The sequence below is a fragment of the Lepidochelys kempii genome, chromosome 14 (genome assembly GCF_965140285.1).
Source record: "Lepidochelys kempii isolate rLepKem1 chromosome 14, rLepKem1.hap1, whole genome shotgun sequence".
In the NCBI taxonomy this organism is placed as follows: Eukaryota; Metazoa; Chordata; order Testudines; family Cheloniidae; genus Lepidochelys; species Lepidochelys kempii.
Window position 1 is genome coordinate 51,174,350 of NC_136393.1, and position 24,459 is coordinate 51,198,808.

General features: G+C 62.7%; 3 protein-coding genes and 1 long non-coding RNA gene across 9 annotated transcripts in view; 1 reads left to right on the forward strand and 3 right to left on the reverse strand.

The window, feature by feature from the left end:
- Window positions 1-238: 238 nt before the first annotated feature.
- Window positions 239-13,522, reverse strand: LOC144929407 (heme-binding protein 2-like). 2 transcript variants are annotated; one of them, XM_078848775.1, is made up of 7 exons: window positions 13,468-13,522; window positions 4,833-4,911; window positions 4,544-4,619; window positions 4,170-4,287; window positions 3,526-3,659; window positions 2,628-2,791; window positions 239-444 (listed from the first exon to the last, which is right to left on the reverse strand). In XM_078848775.1, exons 2-7 carry the CDS (start codon window positions 4,886-4,888, stop codon window positions 369-371), a joined length of 624 nt encoding a protein of 207 aa, XP_078704901.1. In that variant the 5' UTR covers window positions 4,889-4,911; window positions 13,468-13,522; the 3' UTR covers window positions 239-368. The 2 variants fall into 2 exon arrangements, with proteins under 2 accessions (XP_078704901.1, XP_078704900.1); XM_078848774.1 differs by lacking the exon at window positions 13,468-13,522 and adding an exon at window positions 5,179-5,479.
- On the reverse strand, window positions 5,828-13,543 carry ZBTB22 (zinc finger and BTB domain containing 22). Of its 2 annotated transcripts, none has more exons than XM_078848773.1 (2): window positions 13,522-13,543; window positions 5,828-9,593 (listed from the first exon to the last, which is right to left on the reverse strand). In XM_078848773.1, the coding sequence occupies exon 2, from the start codon at window positions 9,572-9,574 to the stop codon at window positions 8,057-8,059; it is 1,518 nt and encodes a 505-aa protein (XP_078704899.1). In that variant the 5' UTR covers window positions 9,575-9,593; window positions 13,522-13,543; the 3' UTR covers window positions 5,828-8,056. The 2 variants fall into 2 exon arrangements, with proteins under 2 accessions (XP_078704899.1, XP_078704898.1); XM_078848772.1 differs by lacking the exon at window positions 13,522-13,543 and adding an exon at window positions 9,972-10,307.
- A 614-nt stretch (window positions 13,544-14,157) lies between these two features.
- DAXX (death domain associated protein) lies at window positions 14,158-20,056 on the reverse strand. 2 transcript variants are annotated; one of them, XM_078848777.1, is made up of 8 exons: window positions 19,783-20,056; window positions 18,817-19,142; window positions 17,075-17,873; window positions 16,427-16,674; window positions 16,035-16,200; window positions 15,184-15,820; window positions 14,512-14,692; window positions 14,158-14,418 (listed from the first exon to the last, which is right to left on the reverse strand). In XM_078848777.1, exons 2-8 carry the CDS (start codon window positions 19,009-19,011, stop codon window positions 14,359-14,361), a joined length of 2,286 nt encoding a protein of 761 aa, XP_078704903.1. In that variant the 5' UTR covers window positions 19,012-19,142; window positions 19,783-20,056; the 3' UTR covers window positions 14,158-14,358. The 2 variants fall into 2 exon arrangements, with proteins under 2 accessions (XP_078704903.1, XP_078704902.1); XM_078848776.1 differs by having other exon boundaries at window positions 14,512-14,695.
- Window positions 19,858-24,459, forward strand: part of LOC144929411 (uncharacterized) — a 31,372-nt gene continuing 26,770 nt past the window's right edge. For all 3 annotated transcript variants that reach the window (XR_013634606.1, XR_013634604.1, XR_013634605.1), the window contains exon 1: window positions 19,858-20,559. This is a non-coding gene — a long non-coding RNA (uncharacterized LOC144929411). The remainder of the gene's footprint in view (window positions 20,560-24,459) is intronic.

Genomic DNA, 24,459 nt, shown 5'->3' on the forward strand with positions numbered 1-24,459 from the left:
GGTATGCCCCCTGCCCCTCCCCCCATGCCCATTTCTTCCCTCCTCCCAGTCCAGATCCTGTTCTCTGCTTCCCTAGGTCAAATTCTTTGGGGTTCGGGGCTACCACAGACCCTAGCGCGCACCCCCTTCTGGTGACCCACTAGGGCAGCTGCCAGGGGACCCCCCCCCACCCCTGGCCTGTCCAGCTTTAAGGCAGCAACCAGAATTCATGCCTCATACACAGGGCAGCCTTGGTCACTTGGCTTTATTATGGGGGGTGGGGGTGGGGAGTCTGGTCACTGGGAGCTCACTCGTGGGGGGCGTAATCGAGAGCTGGGTTTCTCACTCCTGGCGGGGCTGCGATGCCAGTGGGTGACATTTGGGGGGGCTCACTCTGGGGCACAGCCCAGGCCGCCCCATGCCAGGCGCCAGACCTCGTTGTGGCGGTCGAACAGCTTCATGGGGCTGCAGAGAGACGGGAACAATAGAGTGGGTCAGGGGGACTCCCAGAACCTGCTGTAAAGGGAAATCTGCCCCCGAATCCCTCCCAGAACCAGCTGCAAGGGGGAAACCTGGCCTTTCAATCCCCACTACCCAGCTTCTGGGGTAACAGGAAAACCTGGCCCACCACTAACACACCCCAGAACCTGCTGTAATAGGGAAACCAGGCCCCCATTAATTCCCCTGGCTCTGGGGGTAACAGGAAAACCTGCCCCCCAATCCTCCCCCAAGAACCTGCTGTAATGGGGAAACCTGCCCCCCTATTCCCCCACCCAGCTTCTGGGGTAACAGGAAAACCTGCCCCCCACTAACCTACCCCAGAACCCCCCACTAACTGACCCCCCATTAATCCCCCCAGCTCCTGGGGTAACAAGGAAACCTGCCCCCCACTAATCCCTCCCCCGGTTCCTGGGGTAACAGGGAAACCTGCAACCTCTCTAATAACATCCCCTGAGAACTTGTCCTCCCCCCCCATTCCCTTCCCCCCAGATCCCAGTGTAACAGGAAAATCTGCCCTCCTACCCTCCCCACAACTCCTAATGTAACAGGCAAACTCGGCCCCCAACTAACTCCTTCCCCCCTCTCCCCCTGGCCAGCTGCTGCTGTGACAGGTAAATGTACTCCCCCCTGAGCCCTCCCAGCTGCTGGTGTGACAAGTCAATGTGTCCCCCAGCAACACCCCCCCCATAGGTAAAGTGGTCCCCAGTCACTGCTTCCCCAAGCTACTGGTGTAGAAGATAAACATGTTTCCCCCACTGCCCCCTTTCCTCCAGATCCTGAGGTAACAGATACACTTGCCCCGCAATGAGCATTCACTGCCCCCCAGCTCCCAGTGAAACAGAGAAACCTGTCCCCTAGTCACCCCTTTCCCCCAGCTCCTGCCTGGACAGGTAAACCTGTCCCCTCCCCACAGAAACCATCCCACCCACCTAGTCTGGTGTGAAAGATAAACCTGTCTCCTAGTGCCCCCCACATCTCTAGTAACCTACCCCCACCCCCCAGGACCCCTTTTCTCCCAGCTCTTGCCATAACAGGTCAACTTGTTGCCCCCAATGACACCACTCCCAGCTCCTGGGGTAACAGACAAACCCAGCCCCCTAGCACCCCGCAGCTCCCAGTGTAACCCTTAAACCTGACCCTGTGGTACAACAGGTAAACTGGGCCCCACATGGACACTCCTCCCAGCTGCACCTTGTACCCTGTAAACCTGCTCCCTAGAGATCCCACCCACCCACCTTCTGGTGCAACAGGGAACCTCCCCCCATCTCAGCTCTTGGTGCAATCCTTAAACGTGTCCCACTAGTGAGTGTTTAGCCCTCTGATTGGCTGCCTGTCCCACTTGCCCACCTTGGGGGGCAGAGCAACCAACCATAGCTACTGCAGACAGATTTCCCTCTCCCCCTCCTCTCTGCAACCCCCAGCCTCACTCATAGGATGGGAGGGGGAGGAGGGAGATAAAGACCTGCAGCAGGTCAGGGGAGTGCCACACCCCACCTACTGTGAGCAGTGGGTCATTCTATGGGTCAGTCTGCTCTTTTCTCCCCGTCTCCTGTGAGCAATGGGTCAGTCCGCTGCCCCCTTCCTGCAGCAGCTGCTCTGTGGGGTGGCGGGGGAATTAAAGAGCCCCTGGAGCTGCCTGTCCCCAGCCTGGAAGGGGAGAGGGGGGCCTGCTGCAGCCCCCACCCCTAGGCCTGGGAGAGGGGGTGAAGAGCCTGAGGAGTAGCAGAGAGGGGCTGCGTGGTGGGGGAGGACAGGCAGATGGGGGGGGCAGAATCCACTCCCCCACTACATCTAGAGGCATGGATGATACTGTCCCAGCAGGATGGCGGGGGGAGCTCAGGGCAGCCCCCCAACACCTAGGGTGACCAGACAGCAAGTGTGAAAAATCAGGATTGGGGGGGAAGGAGCGTATATAAGCCAAAGCCCCAAATATCGGGACTGTCCCTATAAAATCGGGACATCTGGTCACCCCACCAACTTCCCACCCCTTCACAAAGGCCCCGGGTTTGGGGCCAAGCGCCTGGCGGTTTGGTGCCTGACTCAGGGGGTTGCTCCCCTGCGGTTGGCCCTGCTGCTGCGCCCTGGGGAATGCTGGTCCCTGCTCCACCCCAGCACCCCAGGGAGGCAGCAGACGGGTCTCCCCCCACCTGTTGTAGCCAGCTGAGTAGTGCCAGGAGCGGTTGAAGTGCCGGGCGTCCCTCCCCAGGGAGGCATCAAGGGCCCGGATGTGGGTCCCTCGATTGGCGTCCGTGAGCCACCCCCCAAAGGAGCGAACGTAGGCGGGCAGAGCAGGGAACCGCTCGATGAAAACCTGGGCCAGACACAAAGAGAGGGTGTCAGCCTCAGCCAGTCTGGGGTGTGTGTGTGTGGGGGGGTGCGACAGCCCCAGCCACACCGGGGTTTGACGGTCAGTCCCCGGCCAGGCTGGGTTGGGGGTCACTCACGGCAGGTTCAGTGGGGGTCACTTATAGCAAGTTTGGTAGGGAGCAGTTGTGGGGATGGGGGTCACTCACAGTGGGCTGGGTGGGAGAATTGGAGGCAGTGGGGGGGTCACTCAGTGGGTTTGGTGGGGGGTGTCACTCACAGCAGGCCCAGTGGGGAGCCATGTGGGGGCTGGGGGTCACTCAGTGGGGGGTGTCACTCACAGCAGGCTCGGTGGGGAGCCATGTGGGGGGTGGGGGTCACTCAGTGGGTTCAGTGGGGGGTGTCACTCACAGCAGGCCCAGTGGGGAGCCATGTGGGGGCTGGGGGTCACTCAGTGGGTTCAGTGGGGGGAGTCACAGCAGGCTCGGTGGGGAGCCGTGGGGGGGGTTGGGGTCACTCAGTGGGTTCAGTGGGGGGAGTCACAGCAGGCTCGGTGGGGAGCCGTGGGGGGGGGTCACTCAGTGGGTTCAGTGGGGGGAGTCACAGCAGGCTCGGTGGGGAGCCGTGTGGGGGGTGGGGGGTCACTCAGTGGGTTCAGTGGGGGGGGTCACAGCAGGCTCAGTGGGGAGCCATGTGGGGGCTGGGGGTCACTCAGTGGGTTCAGTGGGGGGAGTCACTCACAGCAGGCTCGGTGGGCTGTGGGGGGTCGCCCTGCCGTGCTGCCGGCAGCAGGAAGGAGATGGTGTACTCCTGCATCTCTCCAGCAGCCTGGTCCACCCGGGTCAGAACCGGTGTGGTCATCGGGATCTTCACACCTGCCGGGTGTGTGTCATGTTTGCTCAGAATCCGGAAGTCCTCCCCTCCCCAGAACCACCCCCAATCCCCAGCCCCCCTCAACTGCAGCCAGCTCCTGGGGGAGGGTAGAGACCCCCTTTTCTTCTGTCCCTGTTCTACTGAGGCTCATTAAACGTGAAGCAGCCCCAGAGAGCAGGAGGGGTGGCCCAACACCCTAGTCCCTCCCGTTAGCCCCTGGGGACCTTGGAAGGAGTTTCTCAGGTTGTTACAGGGTCTCTGAGGGATGGATTATGGGCTATCTGGAGCAATGGAGTTTTGGGGGCCTGTAGGGACCCCATGGGAGAAGGCTATGGGGTTTGGGGGACCTGGGAGGGAGAGGGGGGTATGGTTGGGGGCGCAGAGGGGCATATGGGTGAAGCAGGGCTGTGGGTCTTCTAAGGGCTCTAGGAGGGGGGTTATATGTGGGGGTTGGGGAGCTGTGGGGGTGGAGTCCGAGGCTGGGGGCAGAGGGGCTGTGGGGGTCACCTTACCCAGCTGGTTCCGGCCCTGGATGTAGCGGAAGAGGTGCCAGAAGCCGGTGGTCTTGGCGGCTGTGTACGTGTTGTTCACACGGGTGCTGACCCAGGCCGAGGGGGGGTAAAGCCGGGCCTGGGGGCGGGGGGGGGAGGACAGACAGGAGCACGGGAGTGGGGTCAATTCCTTCCCATTCTTCCTGACCCATCCCTCCACCCCCCTCCCTCCCAGCTTCAGGGGGACTGGCTGACTCCAGAGGGTGGGGAATGAGATGGGGTTCCTTTCCCCGCTAGGGGACACAGGCTCCAATCCAGCCCCAGGGTGGGGGGAACTGGCCATCTCAGGAGGGGGTATTTTAGCAGGTTTTCCCTCCCCCACAACTGACCCTCACCTCATAGTCTGAGCTGTTGCAGATGAGGTCAAAGGTGAAACATTCAGTGACTTCCCCGCAGAATTTAGGCTTCTCCCTGCAGAACCAGATGGGGATAGTTAGGGCGTACAGCCCCCCGGGATTGGCCCCATCACCCTGGAGGTGCTGTTGCCCCCCTTTCCCTGAATTGGATCTGTTGCCCCAGGGGGTTTGTGCAGGGATCAATCTCCATCCCCTGAGGCACTGGGGGAAGGGTTTGGGGATGTTCCCTCTACCAACCTCTGCAGTGTGGGGAGAGCCCCCCACTCACCTCTCTCCCCAGAGCCCCAGGGGCAGGAGCAGGAGTTGGGCGATTCGCAGTAGCATCGCGAGGGGTGTTGTGGCAGAAGCTGCAGGGAGAGACTCAGGCTGGTGATGAAAAAGCCACCCCCCAGACACCCCCACCCCATGCTGCCAAGGCCAGAGAACCTGGAGCACAACCTGCCCAGCCTGTAGGTCCCCATACCCATCAGTCCCCCCAGCATCCCCCAGCCCAGCAGGATCAGCTCTCAGGTGCACCTCAAATCCCAAGACACCCTCAGACTCTGAACCCCCCCATCACTCCCTCTCCCCATCCCTTCTCTGCCCCCAGCTGCTCCATCACCCTGCAGACTCACTTGGGTGGAGAGTTTGGGGTGTGACTCAGCTCTTCCCATGCATTTGGGCACCAGGCAGATATGGGGTTGCTTTTATCCCCCTGCCCATGGAAGGTTACATAACCCCATGCCCAGCCCCTTCTGGCCCATGAATCAGGCATGCAGTCGGGGTTGTGTAACAGGGCAGGGTGTGTGATATATAACTAGCAACTGGAACAGAGTGGAACCTCAAAATCCAGCCTGGTGCTAGGGGCCGCTGTGCTGTGGGGGGGCGGGGGACAGGGAGGGGGACTGTGCTGTGGGTCCTGCATACGCGGTCTCCCCAGCCGGCACCAGAGGGAGGTGTGCTGTGGGTCCTGCATACGCGGTCTCCCCAGCCGGCACCAGAGGGAGGTGTGCTGTGGGTCCTGCATACGCGGTCTCCCCAGCCGGCACCAGAGGGAGGTGTGCTGTGGGTCCTGCATACGCGGTCTCCCCAGCCGGCACCAGAGGGAGGTGTGCTGTGGGTCCTGCATACGCGATCTCCTCAGCCGGCACCAGAGGGAGGTGTGCTGTGAGGGATCCTGGTTGTGCCCCATCTCACAAGCCTGGTGTTAGGGGGTCCTCAAGCCATTTTGGGGGGTGCTTTCCTGGAGGGCACTGGCACACAATGAGAAGCAGGAGCCTGGCCTCAAACAGACCAATAAATATTTATAGACATTAAAAAACCAACAAAGAATCAAGTTACAAAAGAATTGAACCAGACAGGAACCGAGGGGCAAGAGGGAGTGGGGAGCCCCACTCTGAGCAGAGGCAGAAGTGCCACCCAGCTCCTCACTGAGCCAGATGATTCTCCCCACCCCCCACCCTGCAGTGGGGAAAACAGGCACAGAGGTGGAATGGGGGAAGGACTTACTCCCAAAACAACAACAGGAGAGAACCCAGGAGTCCTGGCTCCCAGCCCCTCCCCCCTGCTCTAACCCACTAGCCCCCACTCCCCTCCCAGAGCTGGAGACAGAACCCAGGAGTCCTAAGGCCCAATCCAGTGACTTCCCCACTAGCCCAGCATTGGAGGGATCCTCATAGAATCATAGAATATCAGGGTTGGAAGGGACCTCAGGAGGTCATCTAGTCCAACCCCCTGCTCAAAGCAGGACCAAGCCCCAGTTTTTGCCCCAGATCCCTAAATGGCCCCCTCGAGGATTGAACTCACAGCCCTGGGTTTAGCAGGCCAATGCTCAAACCACCGAGCTATTCCCCCCCCCCCCCTCATTTTTTTTCCCTCTGGGGAGGAGGGGTTAGAGACAGAGCCCCTGTTCAGTTTGTAATGGGCAGATTACTACATCACACAACAAACACCAGGTGCTACCATGGGGCCTGCCCTTCTCACTGGAATGCCCCTCAACGGAACCGGGGGCATTCATCCCCAGCCCTTGGAAGGGAAGGTGGCATCGTACCTACATTCAGGTTAGCTCTGTGCTTAGGGAGTGGGGGGAGAGTGTTGTACCAGGGAGGAAGGGGGAACACCAAACTGGGGGAGACATCCCTGGAGGGGCGTTGTCCAGGGAGGGGAGAGATGGAGAAAAGGGCACAGAGGATGTTGTCCTGAGGGCAGTCGGGATGGAAGGGGGGTGCTGTCCCAGAGAAGGACGAGGGAAGGGGGTGAAGCACAGAGGGGCATGGAACCCCACCCCACTATAGGGAGGGGATATTAATAGATCCCAAGGCCGGATCTCATATGCCCCCAGCAGAACACAGCCCAGCAACCTGCCTGGCACTAACCCTGTTAGGCCTGGAGCAGCTCTCTCAGCTGCCCCATCCTGGTCAGAACGTGGCCCCCTTGGGCAGCTGTTCCCATGCCCCTCCCTGGTCAAAACCTGCCCCTGGTCTCCAGACTCTGGCTCTCTGGCTGCTGGGCCAAAGAACCCTTGCATCACAGCTCTGTTCCAAGGCGGGGATCCAGTCACTCCTTTGCCATCTCCACGTGAGCAGCTTGAGTCTATCGCTGCAAGGCCTGTACCTTGTATCTTTCAGCTTTTTCTGAGCTCTCCTCCAGCCCCTCTCCAACATATCCCCATCCGTCTGGGAGCACGGGCCCCAGACCTGGACACAGGAGCCCAGCGGCGGCTGCCCCAGGGCCAGGTACAAGGTAAAATCAAACCTGCATGTGACTGCCCTGTTTGTACCTCCAAGGATCACACTAGCCCTTTGGCCATAAATTGGGGTCCAGGGGGACTGGCCCAGGGAGGAGGGGTGAGGGTAGTCTGAGGGGAGATTTGGGGTTGCCCCATCCTCCAGAAGGGATAGAGGGGGTGGGCTGCAGGTTCAGCATCAGTCATTACACATATGAGAAAACCAAAGTGAATCACAGACGGCCAGACAGACAGGAACAGGACAGACTCACCGACCCACAGGTCGGCCTGCTACACACAGCACAGAGGGGCCACACCCCACAAACACACCCTACCCCCAGTCTCCTTAGCCCATCATGGGCGAGGGAGGTGCCCCCCACCCAGCAAGGACGGGGGGTTAGTGTTAAGAGTTCCTCAGGGACCCAGGAGTCCAGGTCCCCCCAGGGTACACAGCTATGGACCCACAAAACCACATCCCAGGAATCCAGCTCCCTCCTGGCAGTGGAGTGCGGGCATGGAATTCACTACCCAGGACCCCGACAGAGACTTCAGTCTGTACAATCATCACTGCTTCCTGTCTCACCCCACCCCCAGAGGGCATCCTGACTCCTTGCCCCCCCCGCCCCACAGCATCCTGGGAAGAGCTGGCTGCTTCAGGTGGGGATCCAGTCACTGTCGAGTCTGTGCATCTCGGATGGGGGTGGGGGGGGCATGTCATGTCTGTGCCCCAGGGTCTGTTGGGGAGGAGGGGGTGTCCATGTGCAGGGCAGGGGAGGCCATCCGCCACGTCACATCTTCGCCCCGCTCCCCCCACCGAAGCCCAGTTCGCTGCGTGGAGACCTGCCGGCAGCCTGGGGCTCCCGCGGCACCACCCAGTCGCCCTCCCCTCCCGCGCCTGCGGCTACAGGCTCCTTCTTGAGTCCCCCACCCGCCCCGGAGAGGCGGTGGCGCCGCTCGCAGTGCCCCTTGTGGCGCATGAAGCTGTCTCGCCACATGAACTTCTTGGCACAGACGTCGCACTCGTAGGGCTTAAGGCCGGTGTGCGTCTTCATGTGCTCCGTCAGGTGGTGCTTCATCTTGAACTTCTTGTTGCAGACGGGGCAGTCGAAGGGGCGCAGGTTGAGGTGCATGTTGACGTGCCGGTCGCGCATGCTCTTGTGGGAGAAGGCCTTGCCGCAGTGGCACATGAAGATCTTGTTGCCATCGCCCGAGCCGGCTGCCAGCTGCACGGCCCCGTGCTCCACAGGGGTCTGGGGGGGGAAGACCAGGATCTGGTTGCCCTGCATGTCCATGGGCATGAGGGAACGCTGGGCAAAGCTGCCGCCACTACCCGGCCCCTCCTCCAGCCCCTCGTAGGGCGAGGGGAAGTCCTCCGAGGACTCGCAGAAGTTGACCTGCTCCTCCAGCTTGGCCCCGGAGGGCTCGGTCAGCGTACGGACGTCACTGATGCTGAGGGGGGGCTCACCAGGGGCCGGCCCCACCTCCACCGGGTCCTCGTCCTCCTCGCACGTCAGCACCAAGTCCTCCTGGGACCGCTCCTTCTTGATGTACACCCACTGCTTCTGCGGCATGATGCTGGGCTGCACGTAGGCTGGGCGCCGCCCCCCGCCCCCCCCATCCCCGCCGCTGTCACTCACGTCATCGTCTGTCTCCAGGATGAACTTGCTGCCGCCGGAGAAGGGCTCGGGGCAGCGGGTGGGACCCTTCTCGGCCTGGAAGATCACCTCCTCATCCGGCCCCTCCGACCCATCCCGCTCTATGCCGCCAGCCACCCCTCGCAGCGCATACTTGGCAGGCCCATGCTCCGGCCCCTCGCCCGTCTCCCGGGGGCTGAAGTAGTTACTGCTGCTGGGGGACTGGTTCTCGCTGGTGCGGCTGGAGTGGGCACGGAAAGAGGAGGAAGGCGAGGGGCCAGTGGTGCCCCGCCCCTCCTTGAGCAGCTCCGTGCACTTGTCCACGATGTGCCACATCTGCAGCACACTGCCCACGGTGAGGAAGTTGACAATCTCGTCCGAGGCCATGCTCAGCTTGCCGGTGTACGCGGAGCCCAGCACTGTCTCAAAGGCGCCCGGGTCCATGACGTTGGGCAGCACAATGGACGTCATGTTCTTCAGCAGCACCTGGTCGTGGAAGTAGGGCGAGGAGGCGGCGAGCACGGCCCGGTGGGCCCGGAACACCCGGCCCTGCACGTGGATGGAGATGTCGCACAGCTTGCCCTCCACCCGCTGCTGGTTCAGGTTCTCCAGCAGGGCGCTGGTGATCTCAGGGAAGTCCACGTGCACAATGGCACCGCATGCTGGGTCCATGGTGCCAGGGATGGACTGCCTGCGAGAGACAGAGGATTAGAGCTGTGGGGTGCTGGGAGACACCCCCAACAATCTGGTGTCCCAGAGACCCTCTCTATGGGGTGCTAAGGAGACCCCTCCTCCTTCCTCAGATGCTGCGTTCCAAAGATCCCCAGGGCAGGGAGGGGGCCTTCTGTTGGTTGGGCACCCCCACAGATCCTGTGACTCAGACCCCTCCCCAGCACAGGGAGCAGGGCAGGCCCTGGATCTGAGGAGAGTCACTGAGACATTTAACCCTTTGTGGAATGAACCATAGGCGACAATTGTGCCCCAGTCCCAATCCCCCAGGTTAGAGCAATTCCCAAAAAAACACCATGAACTCTCCCTCTGGGATCAACCAACTCATGAAAATCCTTACCGACCCCTGTTGGGGTCCGCCCCTCGGACAAGACCTTCTCCAACTCCTAACTCCTCCACAGCACCACCACCCGCAGCCCTGCAGCACTTGGCCGAGGTCTGTCTGGGCTGTCCATAGCATGTTTGGAAAGAACAGTGATATACAAGTGTGTCTGGGAACGTGGGGGAGGAGGAGCCCCAGGCAAAGAGACATAGTTTCCGGGTTGTGGGAGCAGAACCAGGGCACTCAGAGAGACTGGGGTGTGTGGGGCACCCATCACACACACTGAGCCCCCTCCAGCCCCCCTCTTCCCCATCACAATCCACCTCCCTTCCCTCTGCACTCTCCCTGCCTGCATTATTGCCAAACCGCAGCTTCTCCTCCACACCCTCCCCTCAGCCCCCATTACAGCCCTCCCACCCCACCAACACCCATTCCTGCTTCTGCTATATAATCAACCCATGCCCAGCTCCCCTTCCCACCCATACCTCCCCATATCCCCCGCCCCCGGCCTAACACTACCGGCCCCTGCCCCAACCCCCATACATCCCCAAACCTCGGGAAAAAGGGTGAACAGTGAGAGGGCAAATTTGCAGAGGATATAAAATTACTCAGGATAGTTAAGTCCAAAGCTACCAAGGGGTCTCACAAAACTGGGTGACTGGGCACCAAAATGGCAGATGAAATTCAGTGTTGATAAATGCAAAGTAATGCACGTTGGAAAACATCATCGCAGCTATACATATAAAATGGTGGGGTCTAAATTAGCTGTTACCCCTCAAGAAAGAGATCTTGGAGTCGTGGATAGTTCTCTGAAAACATCCACTCAATGTGCAGCAGCCGTCAAAAAAACTAAAGAATGTTGGGAACCGTTAGGAAAGGGACAGATAATCAGACAGAAAAGGTCATACTGCCTGTCTATAGTACTGCCTCCATGGTACGCCCACACCTTGAATACTGCAGGCAGATCTGGTCAAGCCATCTCAAAAAAGATATATTGGAATTGCAAAAAAGTACAAAGAAGGGCTACAAAAATGATCAGGGGGATGGAATAGCTTCCGTACGCGGAGAGAGTAAAACGACTGGCACCGTTCAGCTCGGAAAAGAGATAACTGAGGGGGTACGACAGAGGTCGACCACATCGTGAATGGGGTGGAGAAAGTGAATAAGGGAGTGTCTGCCAGAAGCTGGGAGTGGGTGACAGGGGAGATCACTCAATAACTGCCCCTTTCTGTTCATTCCCTCTGAAGCATCTGGCACCGGCCACTGGGCTAGATGGACAATTGGTCGGACCCAGTCTGGTCCCTCTTATGTCCTTATCATAAAGTAACCCCTGAGCCCCTGCCTGGCTCCCTGCCCCCCACGCATAACTGCCCTTAACACTCCCCACCCCTCCGGTCATAACCTCCCCCAACCCCCTACTTCAGCCCCCAACTCTCAGGCACCACCCGATCACAACCCCTGACCCTCCGACCTTATACTTCCCTCCTGCAAACCTCCCCTAGCCCATCTCAATCCGCACAGAGCCTCCTCCTCCCCCGCCCCAACAGCCCCCCACCTTATACCCCCCAGCTTGCTTCCCAGCCGCCCCATGCCATGTCACCCCCCAACCCTCCTTTCAGCTCCTACCCTGCCCCTAGCTCCCTTCAACCTCAAAGCCAACTGGCCTCCCCCACAGTGCCCCAATCCCCAGCCCCTCTGCACACAGACTCCTTTCTCCTCATGCCACCCACCAGCTCCCCCCCACCCCTAGACCCCTCGGGCCCCTCCTGCCTCATGTCGCCCCCCCATGTCCTCCCCGCCCCTCTGCCCACAGATTCCTTAGGCCTTCCCCCCTCACGTCACCCCCCCCAGTTTCCCCCGCTCCTCTGCCCACAGATCCCTCGGGCCCCCCATGTCACCCCCCAGCTCCCCCTACCCACAGACCTCCACCCATGTCACCCCCCAGCTTCCCGCCCCCGCCGCTCTGCCCACAGATCCCTCGGGCACCTCCCGCCTCATGTCACCCCCCAGACCCTCTGCCCCCCCCAGCTCTCCCTGCCCCTCTGCCCACAGACCCCCTCGGGCCCCCCGATGCTCCTCAGCCCACAGACCCCTCGGACCCCTCCCCCCATGTCACCCCTCCAGCTCCTCCCCCGCTCCTCAGCCCACAGACCCCTCGGGACCCTCCCCCCTCATGTCGCCCCCCAGCTCCCCCCCGCTCCTCAGCCCACAGACCCCTCGGGCCCCTCCCCCCTCATGTCGCCCCCCAGCTCCCCCCGCTCCTCAGCCCACAGACCCCTCGGGACCCTCCCCCCTCATGTCGCCCCCCAGCTCCCCCCCGCTCCTCAGCCCACAGACCCCTCGGGCCCCTCCCCCCTCATGTCGCCCCCCAGCTCCCCCCGCTCCTCGGCCCACAGACCCCTCGCGCCCCTCCCCCCTCATGTCACCCCTCCAGCTCCTCCCCTGCCCCTCGGCCCACAGACCCCTCGGGCCCCTCCCCCCTCATGTCGCCCCCCAGCTCCCCCCCGCTCCTCAGCCCACAGACCCCTCGGACCCCTCCCCCCTCATGTCGCCCCCCAGCTCCCCCCACTCCTCAGCCCACAGACCCCTCGCGCCCCTCCCCCCTCATGTCACCCCTCCAGCTCCTCCCCTGCCCCTCGGCCCACAGACCCCTCGGGCCCCTCCCCCCTCATGTCGCCCCCCAGCTCCCCCCCGCTCCTCAGCCCACAGACCCCTCGGGCCCCTCCCCCCTCATGTCGCCCCCCAGCTCCCCCCCGCCCCTCAGCCCACAGACCCCTCGGGCCCCTCCCCCCATGTCACCCCTCCAGCTCCTCCCCTGCCCCTCGGCCCACAGACCCCTCGGGCCCCTCCCCCCTCATGTCGCCCCCCACCTCCCCCCCGCTCCTCGGCCCACAGACCCCTCGGGACCCTCCCCCCTCATGTCGCCCCCCAGCTCCCCCCCGCCCCTCGGCCCACAGACCCCTCGGGCCCCTCCCCCCTCATGTCGCCCCCCAGCTCCCCCCGCTCCTCGGCCCACAGACCCCTCGGGCCCCTCCCCCCTCATGTCGCCCCCCAGCTCCCCCCCGCCCCTCGGCCCACAGACCCCTCGGGCCCCTCCCCCCTCATGTCGCCCCCCACCTCCCCCCCGCTCCTCGGCCCACAGACCCCTCGGGCCCCTCCCCCCTCATGTCGCCCCCCAGCTCCCCCCGCTCCTCGGCCCACAGACCCCTCGCGCCCCTCCCCCCTCATGTCGCCCCCCAGCTCCCCCCGCTCCTCGGCCCACAGACCCCTCGGGCCCCTCCCCCCTCATGTCGCCCCCCACCTCCCCCCCGCTCCTCGGCCCACAGACCCCTCGCGCCCCTCCCCCCTCATGTCGCCCCCCAGCTCCCCCCGCTCCTCGGCCCACAGACCCCTCGCGCCCCTCCCCCCTCATGTCGCCCCCCAGCTCCCCCCCGCCCCTCGGCCCACAGACCCCTCCCCCATGCCACCCCCCCAGCCCCCTTGGGCCCCTCCTTCCCGTCGCCCCCCCGCTGACCCGCGCGCTCGCGCTCCGGGTCTCTCAGGCCGCCGCCACCATCTTGTTACTCACCCTCCTCCCCCCAGGCCCCGGCCCCGCCCCTGCTTGGTTTAAAGGGGCAGGCGCTGTCGCCCGCAGGCTGCCACGGGGGCACTGTCCGCCGACAGCCCGCCCTCCCCTTTAACGTGGCCCAGCCCGGATTGTGGAGCCCCTTAACTCCTTCCTCTTAAAGGGGCAGGCCCAGCCGCCGCTCTCCATCGCTGAGCCAACGTCGGCCGACAACGGAACTTCGTCTTTAAATGCCGAGCCTTAAAGGGATCAGCGTTGCGCAGGCTCAGTTCCTTCCCTGGGAAAAAGCGGCCTCCGACGGCTCCAGCTGCTCTTTAACTCCCTCCTCCGTGACAGACAGGGCCGGAAAGGGGCGGGGCCTCCCCGTCTAGTCCCCGCCCCGCCCAAGCCAGCTGTGCCTCGCCCAGGGACAGGCCAGCCCCCCTCCCCCCACAGAGCCACCTGCCCCCCAGGCCCTTTACCCCTTAGCGCCCCCCAGCTCAGTCATAGCCCCTCCCCCCACAGAGCCACCTGCCCCCCAGGCCCTTTACCCCTTAGCGCCCCCCAGCTCAGTCATAGCCCCTCCCCCCACAGAGCCACCTGCCCCCCCCATATCCCTTTACCGCCCCCCCAGCTCAGTCACAGCCCAGAGCCAGCAGCTGCTGAGTAAGAAAAAAGATTTTATTTTTCGGGTTTTTTTTGTTTTTTAAACGTTTCTTTTGTACAAAGAGGGAGGGGCAGCCCAAGAGATGGGGGGGCTCTGCTCCACCCCCTTAACCCCACCCCAGAATCAGCCACAAACAAACCCTGTTGCCCTCCCTGCTCCCCAGAGTCTCCAGCCCCCCTGGGCAGACAGAGGGTCTAATCCGAGTCCGACAGAACGATGATCTCCTCCGGGTCACACTGAGTCGCCACGCTGGTCTGGGGAGAGAGCAGGGCAGGGACACATGGTCAGGCCACCTCTCATCCAAACTGGCATCCCCACTCACCCCCCCACCTCGGCCAGCCCCTCACCTTGCAGATCTTGGGCAGGAGTCGCTGGCACAGCTGCGGGCTGCCCTGGGAGCTGCTGACCAAGCTATGGAAGGGCGAGTCGGCACGGGTGGAGTCAGGCAAAGGGCTGCAGGGCAGCAGGCCATCTAGCGGCAGCTCCAAGTCCTCATCCTCTGAGCCGATGCTGTGAACCTCGAGGCAGCTGCTGGCAAGGGCGGGAGAGATGGGGGTCATGGGGGAGGGGACGGCATGGGGTGGCACCTGGAGTCAGCCCATCACACCAGGGGCAGGGTTCCCCTTCTCCCGCAATGCACCCCCATACCAGGGCCCACCCTCCCCATGGCAGGCCAAGAGGGAAGATGGTTCCTGAACCCATGGGCCCCTTGGAACAGGCTCTGCTCCCAGCCCCCTTCACCCACTGGGGATGGCTGGACACGGATGGGCTGGAGTGGCCACCACACCCTGACAGTGACTGTTCCACCAAGGCCCCCCATGCAAAGACCCTCACCCATTGCCGTGGTTCCCAGTCAGGAGCAGGACAAGAGAGGGAACCACAGCGTCAGCTCCAGCCCAGCATCCCCTCCTTGATGTGCAAGGCCCACTTCCTTCTCCCCTGTTGTCTCCTCACCTGACACACAGAGCTCCCCCCACCTCACACACTGCCTGGCCAGGCGTGTCTCCCCTTGCCCCCACCTGTTGCCACAGGGCAGCTCCTGGCGTCCCCTCTTGCAGGCCGGGGGCCCAGTGCTGCCGTTGAAGCTGGTGGAGCTGATGATGCTGCCCCCGTTCTCCAAGGGCCGGGCAAGGGGGCTCCTGGGGGCAGACAGCTGCCTTCTCTTGGCAGGGGGCTGAGTCCGGAGCCCGGAGTCCCCCATGCCGCCTCCCTCCTGCTTCACCGCAAAACTAGCAGGCTCCTTCGGGGAGACCTCCTGCTCAGTCCGGGAAGAGACTGTCTCGGGGGAGGCGGGGCCCAGTGGGGTGGCCTCAGAGGGCTCTGGGGACGAGGGGGTGGCCTTGGGGGTGGCCTCGGAGCCCCCTGGGATTTGGGGGGAGGGGGGTGGTGTCTCGCTGAGTTCCAGGGGTAGCGCCTCAATCTCCAGCACAAACAGCTCCTGCACCGGGCTGAATGGTGGCCCCTCCTTGGGTGACGGAGGCCCTTCGCCCTCTGCAAGGGGCAGGGGCTCTTCCTCTTCATCCTCCTCTTCATCCTCCTCTTCATCCTCGTCCTCCAGATCCTCCCCGCCTGACAAGCATGGCAGCGGCTCCAGGCCCAACTCCATGCACTGGTCCTCCTGGTCCCCTGCCGTGTCCTCACCTGCTGCTTCCGCATCTGGGAGAGTCACCACAGAATAGAACCCAAGAGTCCTGGCTCCTAGCCCCTCTGCTCCAACCATTACATCCCACTAGACCCAATTCCCCTCCCAGAGCAGGGGACAGAACCTAGGCGTTCTGGCTCCCAGCCCCCCCTGCTCTACCCACTGGACCCCACTCCCCTCCCAGAGCTGGGATAGAATCCAGGAGTCCTGGCTCTGTGCGGTATGTACCTTGCATGGCTGCATCCTCTTCTTCCTCCTCCCCCACTTCTTGGCTCTGCTGCAGCTCCTCCTCAATGTCTGTGTCTGATGAGGGCTCTTCCTCCTCCGAGTCGTCCTCGTCCTCCTCACTGACCGCAGGTGCACCTTGGCTTGCGGTGCTTGCGCTGGGGCTGCCCTGGGGAGGGTGGAGAATCGGGTGTTATGCCAGCTGCATCCCCACAGGGCTGTCTACAAACTCCCTTCATCATCGTCCCCGTTCCCCCCCACCCCACCCCGCCCCACCCTCACAGAGGAGCCGAAGTACTCCCTTCCCCATGCAGGGGGCTGGGCAAAGTGCATGGCACAGCTTGAGAGCTCTGTCCCCCCACAGGGCGCACACTGCCGTATGCACCCCACCTCACCTGCGTGTGGGACTGCCCCTCCCCTGGGTCTGGCGCCATGGGACAGGGTGGGGGCAGCAGCCCCTCCTGCCGGGGGGCAGCGCTGCCACGGGCTTGGGCAGCTCTCTTGCGGACACGCTCCTCCTCCTCGCTCTCGTCCTGCAGCTGGGCATAGCGCGAGACAACACTGTCCAGCCGCGTCAGGGCCACCTCGCGGTTCTCCCGCAGCCGCCGGGCCAGTGCAGAGTCCCTCCGGGCGGGGTCAGTGTCTGCACATAGGGGGGGTGTCAGAGGGGCCCTGAGTGGAAACACTCCCCCTCCCGCCCCCAACCCGGAATAACCCCACCTGCCCTTCTCTCTACGACGACTGGGCAGCGCCTCATCTGGCCTTCCCCAACCAATGCTGCCCCCCGCACCCTCCCGAATGCTCTCACCAGGCTGACAACAGTTGGTATGTTCCGCCTGCACTGGTCGGTATGTCCCCCCGTTCCGGTACTGGTCGGTACGTCCCCCCGCACACACTGTCACCAGGCCGGTACTGGTCAGTACACGTCTCTTCCCCCTCCCCACCGCGTTCTCACCAGACCAGTAGTGGTCATTACGCCCCCACCCCCGCACGTACCAGCCTGGTACTGGTCGCTACGGCCCCCCATCCCCCAGTGCTCTCACCAGGCCGGTACTGGTCTGTGAGGTGGCTACCGAAGTTGTAGACCAGGTCGAGGTGGCGCCGCTCCTGCAGGCGGTTGCCCACCTCGCGAAAGGCATCCAGCGCCATGCTCTGCATCTGGCGCTTGGCCAGGCCCAGGCTGTGGCGGGCGCTGGCCTTCTGGATCACCTTGAGGATGTCCGTGTAGTCGGGGAAGACGTCGGGCCGGTTGACGAAGCGCTCGATGCGCCGGTTGACCTCCGGGTAGCGGGTGCCCCGGTAGGGGATGCGCTGCTCAATCACCCGGCCCGTCAGGCTGCTGCACTGCTTGAGCTGGCAAAGCCGCTCAAAGATGTGCATCATCTTGCGCTTGAGCCGGCTCTCCTGCAGGTAGGTGGAGTCCTCGCTGTCCAGCTCAGCCAGGTCCAGCTCCCGCTCCTGCAGCCGCCGGATCTCCCCCATGTAGACACGCAGCAGGTTCTCCAGGTAGCGGATTTGCCGCTTGGAGCCGGTGCCACGCTGTCCCGACATCCCCTCCCCCTGGGGCGCCGCTGGCTCTAGCTGGTGGGGGGTGGCGGGGGCTGGGGCTGAGCTGAGCGCCAGCTTGCGGCGCTGCGTGTGGGCCTTGAGCACAGTGCACAGCTCGTTGATGTAGACATAGACTTTGCTGCGCTTACTCTGCACACGCGTCAGGCAGCGCCCCAGCACGTTGCGAAACTCGGCTGAGGCCAGGAACTCGGTGCTGGCCTTCTGGTGCCGGCTGGCCAGGAATGGGATCACCTCGGGGTGCTCCTCCGTCAGCCGGCTACAGCACTCCAGGAACTGAAAAGAGAGACATGGGGGGAAGGGTCAGATGGGTGCCAGCACTTCAGGACTCAGCGGAAGGGAGAATGGGTGTCCAGACCAGGTGGACACAGAGCTAGGGCTGGGGTGCGGGGAGAGAGGCACACATGCTCACAGGACACAGAGGTGGTCACATGGCCAGCAGGGTCAGGGGACCGAGGGGCACAGAGCCCAGAGCAGCAAGGCACTGATGGAGTCACAGGGTGTTTTGGTCAGTGGACCAGGCTCAGGGGAGAGGGCTTGGGGGGGACAGGGCCCCTGTTCACAGGAACGCCTCCCCGGGCATTTTCATCTTCAGTCCCTACGGTTTGATAAAGAACCAAAACCAGAGTCTCCTCCCCTCAGCTGGGTCAGCCCTGGAGATCTGCTCACTCCCACCCCTCCCAGGGCCCACAAGCCGTGGGCTGTTCATGCTTCGCGCCACACAGGCCTCCCTCCCAAGCCCCTTTCACAATGGGGGAAGTGCGCCGAGCTCAGACCCACAGGGCAGGATCAGCCCAGCAGATTTAACCAGGGCAGAGCAAGCCCCAAGCCTCACAGGCCAGCTGGCTGAGGAATGAGACATGGTGGGTACCAGCTCTGATCCAGCCCCAGAGCAGAGACTGGCTGGCTCAGAGGTGCAGGGAGTGGCACACAGGGCCTTTCCCCTCTAGGGGGCACTGGCTCCAATCTGGTCCCAGAGCTGGCTTACAGGGTGGGGAATGGGACACTGGGCCTTTCCCCTCTAGGGGGTGCCAGCTCAGATCCAGCCCCAGAGCAGGGACTGGCTGGCTCAGGGAACAGGATGCAGGGTGGGGGATATCGGGAAGGGACACAGAACTCCATGGGTGTGGGAGGGGTATATGTGGGGTGGGAGAGAACAGGGGTACATGGCCAGGGAAGGCCATACATGGGCGATGGGGACTCTGCCTGGGGCACTCACCTCTCCAAAGAGCTGTTCGTTCTCAGCCTTGAAGCTGCCACCATGCTGGGCCAGGGGACCTGGTTTCTTGGTGGGGGTCCCATTGGGCTGTGGGGAGGCAGAGACGGGCCCTGGGGGCTCCCTGGGCATAGGTGGTGGCAGCCCCTCCTCCTCATCATCCAAGACAATGATGCTGCTCTCCACTGTGGCGGCCATGGGGGTAGGTCACTGCCTGGGTCGGGGATCAGAGCTGTAGGGGGGGCCTGAGGGCACAGCACATCCCGGGGGGGAGCCACGGGGAGTAACCCCCACAGTGCAGGGGGTCTCTCAGTCCCAGGGGGCAGTGCCTGCATGGGGAGATAGAATGGTGAGTGCTGGACCCACCCCCAGGATCCACTCTATAGCCCTATCTCCATGCCAGGCCCAGTACCCACCCCCAATGCCAATCCTACTTCTCTATATGCCCCAGCCAGTAACCAGAGCCTGCCCTATATCCCTCTACCACATACCTAGTGCTTTCCCTCTATGGCCCCTCATGCACCCTGGAATCCAGCATCTGCCCCATCCCCATCCTGTACTTGCCCCTCACTCCACCCTGGTACACAGGCCCCATTCTGTAGCCATCCCATATCCAAACCTCACGCGGTCCCTGGGAGCCACCCTATATCCTCCCCACCCTGCTACCAATCCCATATCACTCCACCCCAGACCCAGACCTTACCCCACCCTATAGCTATACAGATCCCTTACCCACCCCATATCCTCAGGCCCTGTCCCCCCTCCGCCCAGAGCCCCACAGATCCTCCCCAACCCCGCACCCCACAGATCCTCCTTACCCTCACATCCTCCACACCCCCACCCCACAGATCCTCCACATCCCGCCCCCCCGATCCTCCACCCCCCAGGCCCTGTCCCCGCCCCACAGATCCTCCCCTACCCCAAGGGCCCCCCCCACAGACACCCCAGGCCCTGCCCTCGCGCGCTCACCCGCCTCCTGGTTCCTCCTCCGAAGACCAGCACCGGAAAAACCGATTTCCCCTCCTCCCCGGACTGCGCAGGACCGGAAGTGGCCCTTTGTCACCAGCGGGCGCCGCCATGATCGCGTACGGCGACAGGTTACGGAGCAGCGGCCCAATCAGAGCAAGGGGCTGCCTCTGAGTCTGAATCCGCGACAAGGGCGTCGGATACGCAGAGCCAATGAGCGAACGGGACAAGACGCGCTCCCGTCACCGCCGCCGTCTTCTTGTTCGGCCCCTACGTTACAAGTAGGCGCGGCCATTTTCCTGTACGGAAGGTGCTTTGTGTTTCTTACGTCACGTAATCCCGTTCCGCCAATCAGCGGCCTGGGACCCAGACGAGACCGTCCCGTCCCATGGGAGAGGGGTCGGGGCGGCTCTGTTGCCCCTGGAGGGAGAGGGCCGGACTGTTCCATTCCATTTGGGGTGGGGGACGCTGCCAGCCAGCCAGCCAATGCGGGGATGCCCGTGGGCGCGCTCTGCACGGCGGCACTGTCCTGTTCCCTCAGGCGGCCGGGCAGAGACCATTGTTCCGCTTAGGGAAAGGGGCTGGACTGGCCCAGAGGAGCTGCCGTACAACACGGAGCGCGACACGGCTCAAACCTTCCCGAGCACCGCCCAAGCCTGCTCAGTGCGCGCGCGCAGCTTGAATAAAGCCGAGTGACAAGATGGCATCTGACAGCTGGGTTTGCGCATGTGCAGCTCAGACTCTCCCCGAGAAGATGGCGCCCCCGCTCGGAAGCCTGCGGTGGGTACCTATCGCGCCTGCGCGGTTTGCTCCAAGCACCAAGAGGGCCTATTGCCCCATCCTGTGGCAGCGGCCTCCGGCCCGCCACTGTCGCTGCGAGTCACGTGTCCGCCGTACACAGAAATGGCGGCCGCGAATGGCCGTGTACGGGAGCGGCCATCGGCGCATGCGCAGCTGTGCTCCTCGGGGCTGCCCGGACCTACGGCAGGCAGAGAGCCCGCTTCAGCCCCCCCCCCCGCGCCCCCAGGCTCCCTCCCAGACTCCCCGCCCCCCTCCTGCCGCCAGACTCCCTCCCAGAGACCGCACCCCCCGCCTTGGCCCCGAGCCCCCTCCCACAGACCACACCCCTTCCTGCCCCCCGACTCCCTCCCAGAGCCTGCACCTCCTTCCATAGCCCTTCCCCAGTGCTGAAGCCCCTCCCAGAGCCTGGACCCTGCAACCCCTCCTGCACCCAACTGTCTGCCCCAGCCCTGAGCCCCTCCTGGACCCCGCACCCCCTCCTGGACCCCACACCCCTTCCTGCACCCAGACTCCCTCCCAGAGCCTGCCCCCCAACTCCCTGCCCCAGCCTTGAGCCCCTCCTGCACTCAAATTCCCTCCCAGAGCCTGCACCTTCTCCCACACCCCTGCCCCACCCCAAACCTCCTCCTGCACCCCAGCCCTGAGCCCCTCCAGCACCCAAACTCCCTCAGAGACCGCACCCACTCCTACACCCCTGCCCTGAGCCCCCTCCTGCACCCAAATGCTCTACCAGAGCGCGTACCCCTATTCCAGCCCTGAGGCCCCTCCCAGAGCCTGCACCCCACCCCTCTGCCCTAGCCCTGAGGCACGTCCAACACCCAAATTCCCTTCCAGAACCTGCACCCTGTACTCCTCTTGCACCCCTGCCTCAGCCCTGAGCTCCATCGCATAGTCTGTGACTCTGCCATAGCCCGGACCCCGCACCCCCTCCTGGACCCCGCACCCTTTCCTGCACCCAGACTCCCTCCCAGAGCCTGCACCCCAACTCCCTGCCCCAGCCTTGAGCCCCCTCCTGCACTCAAATTCCCTCCCAGAGCCTGCACCTTCTCCCACACCCCTGCCCCACCCCAAACCACCTCCTGCACCCCAACCCTGTGCCCCAGCCCTGAGTCCCCTCCTGCACCCAAACTCCCTCCTGGAGCCTGCACCCCCTTTTGCACCCCAGAGCCTTTACCCCAACCCCCAGTCTCCTCCTAGACCCTACACCCCAAACTTTCCTGCACCCCAACCCGCTGCCCCAACCCTGAGCCTCCTCCTGCACCCTAACTCCTTCCCAGAGCCTGCACCCCAACTCCCAGCCCTGAGCCTCCTCCTGGAACCTGCACCCCAAACTCTTTCCTGCTGCCCCAATCCTGAGCCCCCTCTTGCACTGAAACTCTCTCTCCCAGAGACCGCACTCCGTCCTGGGCCCCTGCCCCAGCACCTCTCAGAGCTTGCTCCCCCTCGTGCACCCCAACCACCTGCCCCAGCCCAGTGAAAGTGACTGAAGGTGGGAGAGAGCAAGGGAGGAGGGAGGGAGTGAGTGGGGCAGGGGTGTGGCCTCAGGGAAGGGGTGGGGCAGGGGTGTTTGTGTGTGTGTGATTAGACATTTGGCACCCCTACTTTGGCCCCTGGAGACAAAGAGCGGTGGCCTCCCCTCCCAGCAGTGCCGGGGCCCTGCTCCTGAGTGGAGTTGGGTGTGGGGCGTGTCTGCCAGCGCAGGAGAAGCTGGCAGTGGAGGGGGAGATTGAGCTGTTGGATGGACAGCAGCAGCGAGGCTCTCACACAGGGAGACCTGGGTCCAGCGGACAACAATACAGCCAAGGCCCAGCTGATAGCCCAGTGCACCCACCTTGCGGCTTGGACGGCCCCCCACCACCCAAGGCCCGAGTGCACACAGGCAACACCTGTAAAAGACCTTTTATTTCCAGCACTCATGCTGAGTCCATACCAGTATTAAAAACAAGAAGGAAGACAAGCAGCAGGGTTTGCTTGAACAGCCCACAGTCCCCTACTTCCACCCCATCTATCTGGCTGAACATCTCTGTGGCCTTGGGACCCAGTAAAGGGGTGAGATGTCAGAGCCTGTTTTCCGGATCAATCGGGTGCACATTGCAGGCCTTCTCAAAGGCAGTAAGGAAGGCATCTATATCCTCCCTTTCCTTAAACTGGGGCAGCAACTTTATATTGGAATTCCCTGCATGCTTGGCCACCCTGGGACCATCCCCACTCACCGTGGTAGGGATCCTTCTGCCTTTCACTCTGCCATCGCCAGTTCATGAGTCTCTACTCTTCCCCATGCTTTCCCTGTCTCTCACTGGCCTCCCGTTCTTTCAGTTTCAGCTCCACAGATGGGGAACTTGGCCATGAACATCCCCTGCTGGCCTGGGAGGTGGGTCCAAGGATCACCTGGCTGCTCTCAGCCCCTCCCATGGCTTCAGTTGGGTCGGGCTGGTGCAGCCCCTAAGGCTGCCTGGCTGCTCCCAGCCTCTGTCATGGCCCCAGCTGGGTCAGGAACTAGCTCCTTACAGCGATCCTCCTCTTCCAACTAAGCAATCAGCTGTGCCTTAGTGAGCTTTCCAATGTGCAGCCCTCTCTCTGCACAGCTCTACAATGTCCTCCTTAAGGAGATGGTGATACGCCATCTCCATGCTCTTCCCACGTGGTCACAGACTCACAGGCCTGTGCTCTCTCAGCTCCCCACGATCCCTGGGAGGAACCCCTTCAGTGCGACAGCCCTTCTCAGGGGTCCACTCTCAGGGTTAAGCCGTAGGCTCCTCTGCCTCCTGTAACCACACCTCTCTGAGCCTTCAGCACACTTGGCTCTTGCTAATCCCCCTTTGTTCTCCTGCTCCTCCGTCACTCACTGCAGGATGCTTTGTCCGCGGGGTACAGTTTATCCCACTGCTCCCACCAGTTGTCACGGAGCCACAGGTCCGTTGCGCTGGAACTGTTCTGTATGAAGCCAGCCAGGACTCTGGGGTGGCGTGACTCCCCTCAGGCCATGCTGGCCAGGGCAAAAAGCCACCTTGGCTACGGCCTTCCTAGTCTGACCTTGGAGCATTCAGCATCCCTGTTCACACCGTACACTTCCCCATGGGGGGCATACCTGGACAGGACCTCTGGGGAGGCCATAGGGCCCTGCATCCCAACTCCGCAGTCAGCCATGACTCTCAGCCAGTGTTGTAAAACAAGGTTTATTAGTCGACAGGAACACCGAGTAGAACAGATATTGTTAACACAGAAATCAGTGACTTTCAGCAAAGTCCATCTTGGGGGATTCCGGGGCTGGATGCCCTGGGCTCCCCCTCTTCCAGTCCCACACAGCAGATGGCCCTGGATCCCGCTGTCTGGCCTCCCCCACATCCCTTGCTCCTCCTCCGGTCTTTGTCTTGCTTCCCAGGTAAAGTGTCACTTGGTCGCATCCTCCTCCTGGGTCTCAGGTTACAAAGGGCATCGGCTATCACCTATATGCAGGCAGCTGAGGGCCTCAGCAAAAGTCACACACCCAATTCCCACCACCTTTACCCAGTTCCTAGGGCAAAGGCCTAACACTTGGCGGGTTTGCAGGACCTTTTACCAGTGAAAGAGCCTCCCACTGTAATATCCTTGTCCTCTGTTTATTGACCATTACCAAGCAGAATACACATGCTAAACATACAGTGCTCTGCTCACCGGTCCTGATCAGGCTGGTGGCCTTTCCCTGCTGGCCCCGCAAGGTCAGTCTCATCTGGTTGCTTCAGGTCACAATCGTGCAGAGAATTCTTAGCAGCTTTGATCTTAGGCTGTGTCGTCTTCTTCTTCTGTTCTTTCTTCCTGCTGGTCTCCTTCTTGGACCCCAGTTTATACAGTGAAACTTGAATCCTGCTTCGCTAGACTTTAACCAATCATTGTACTGAA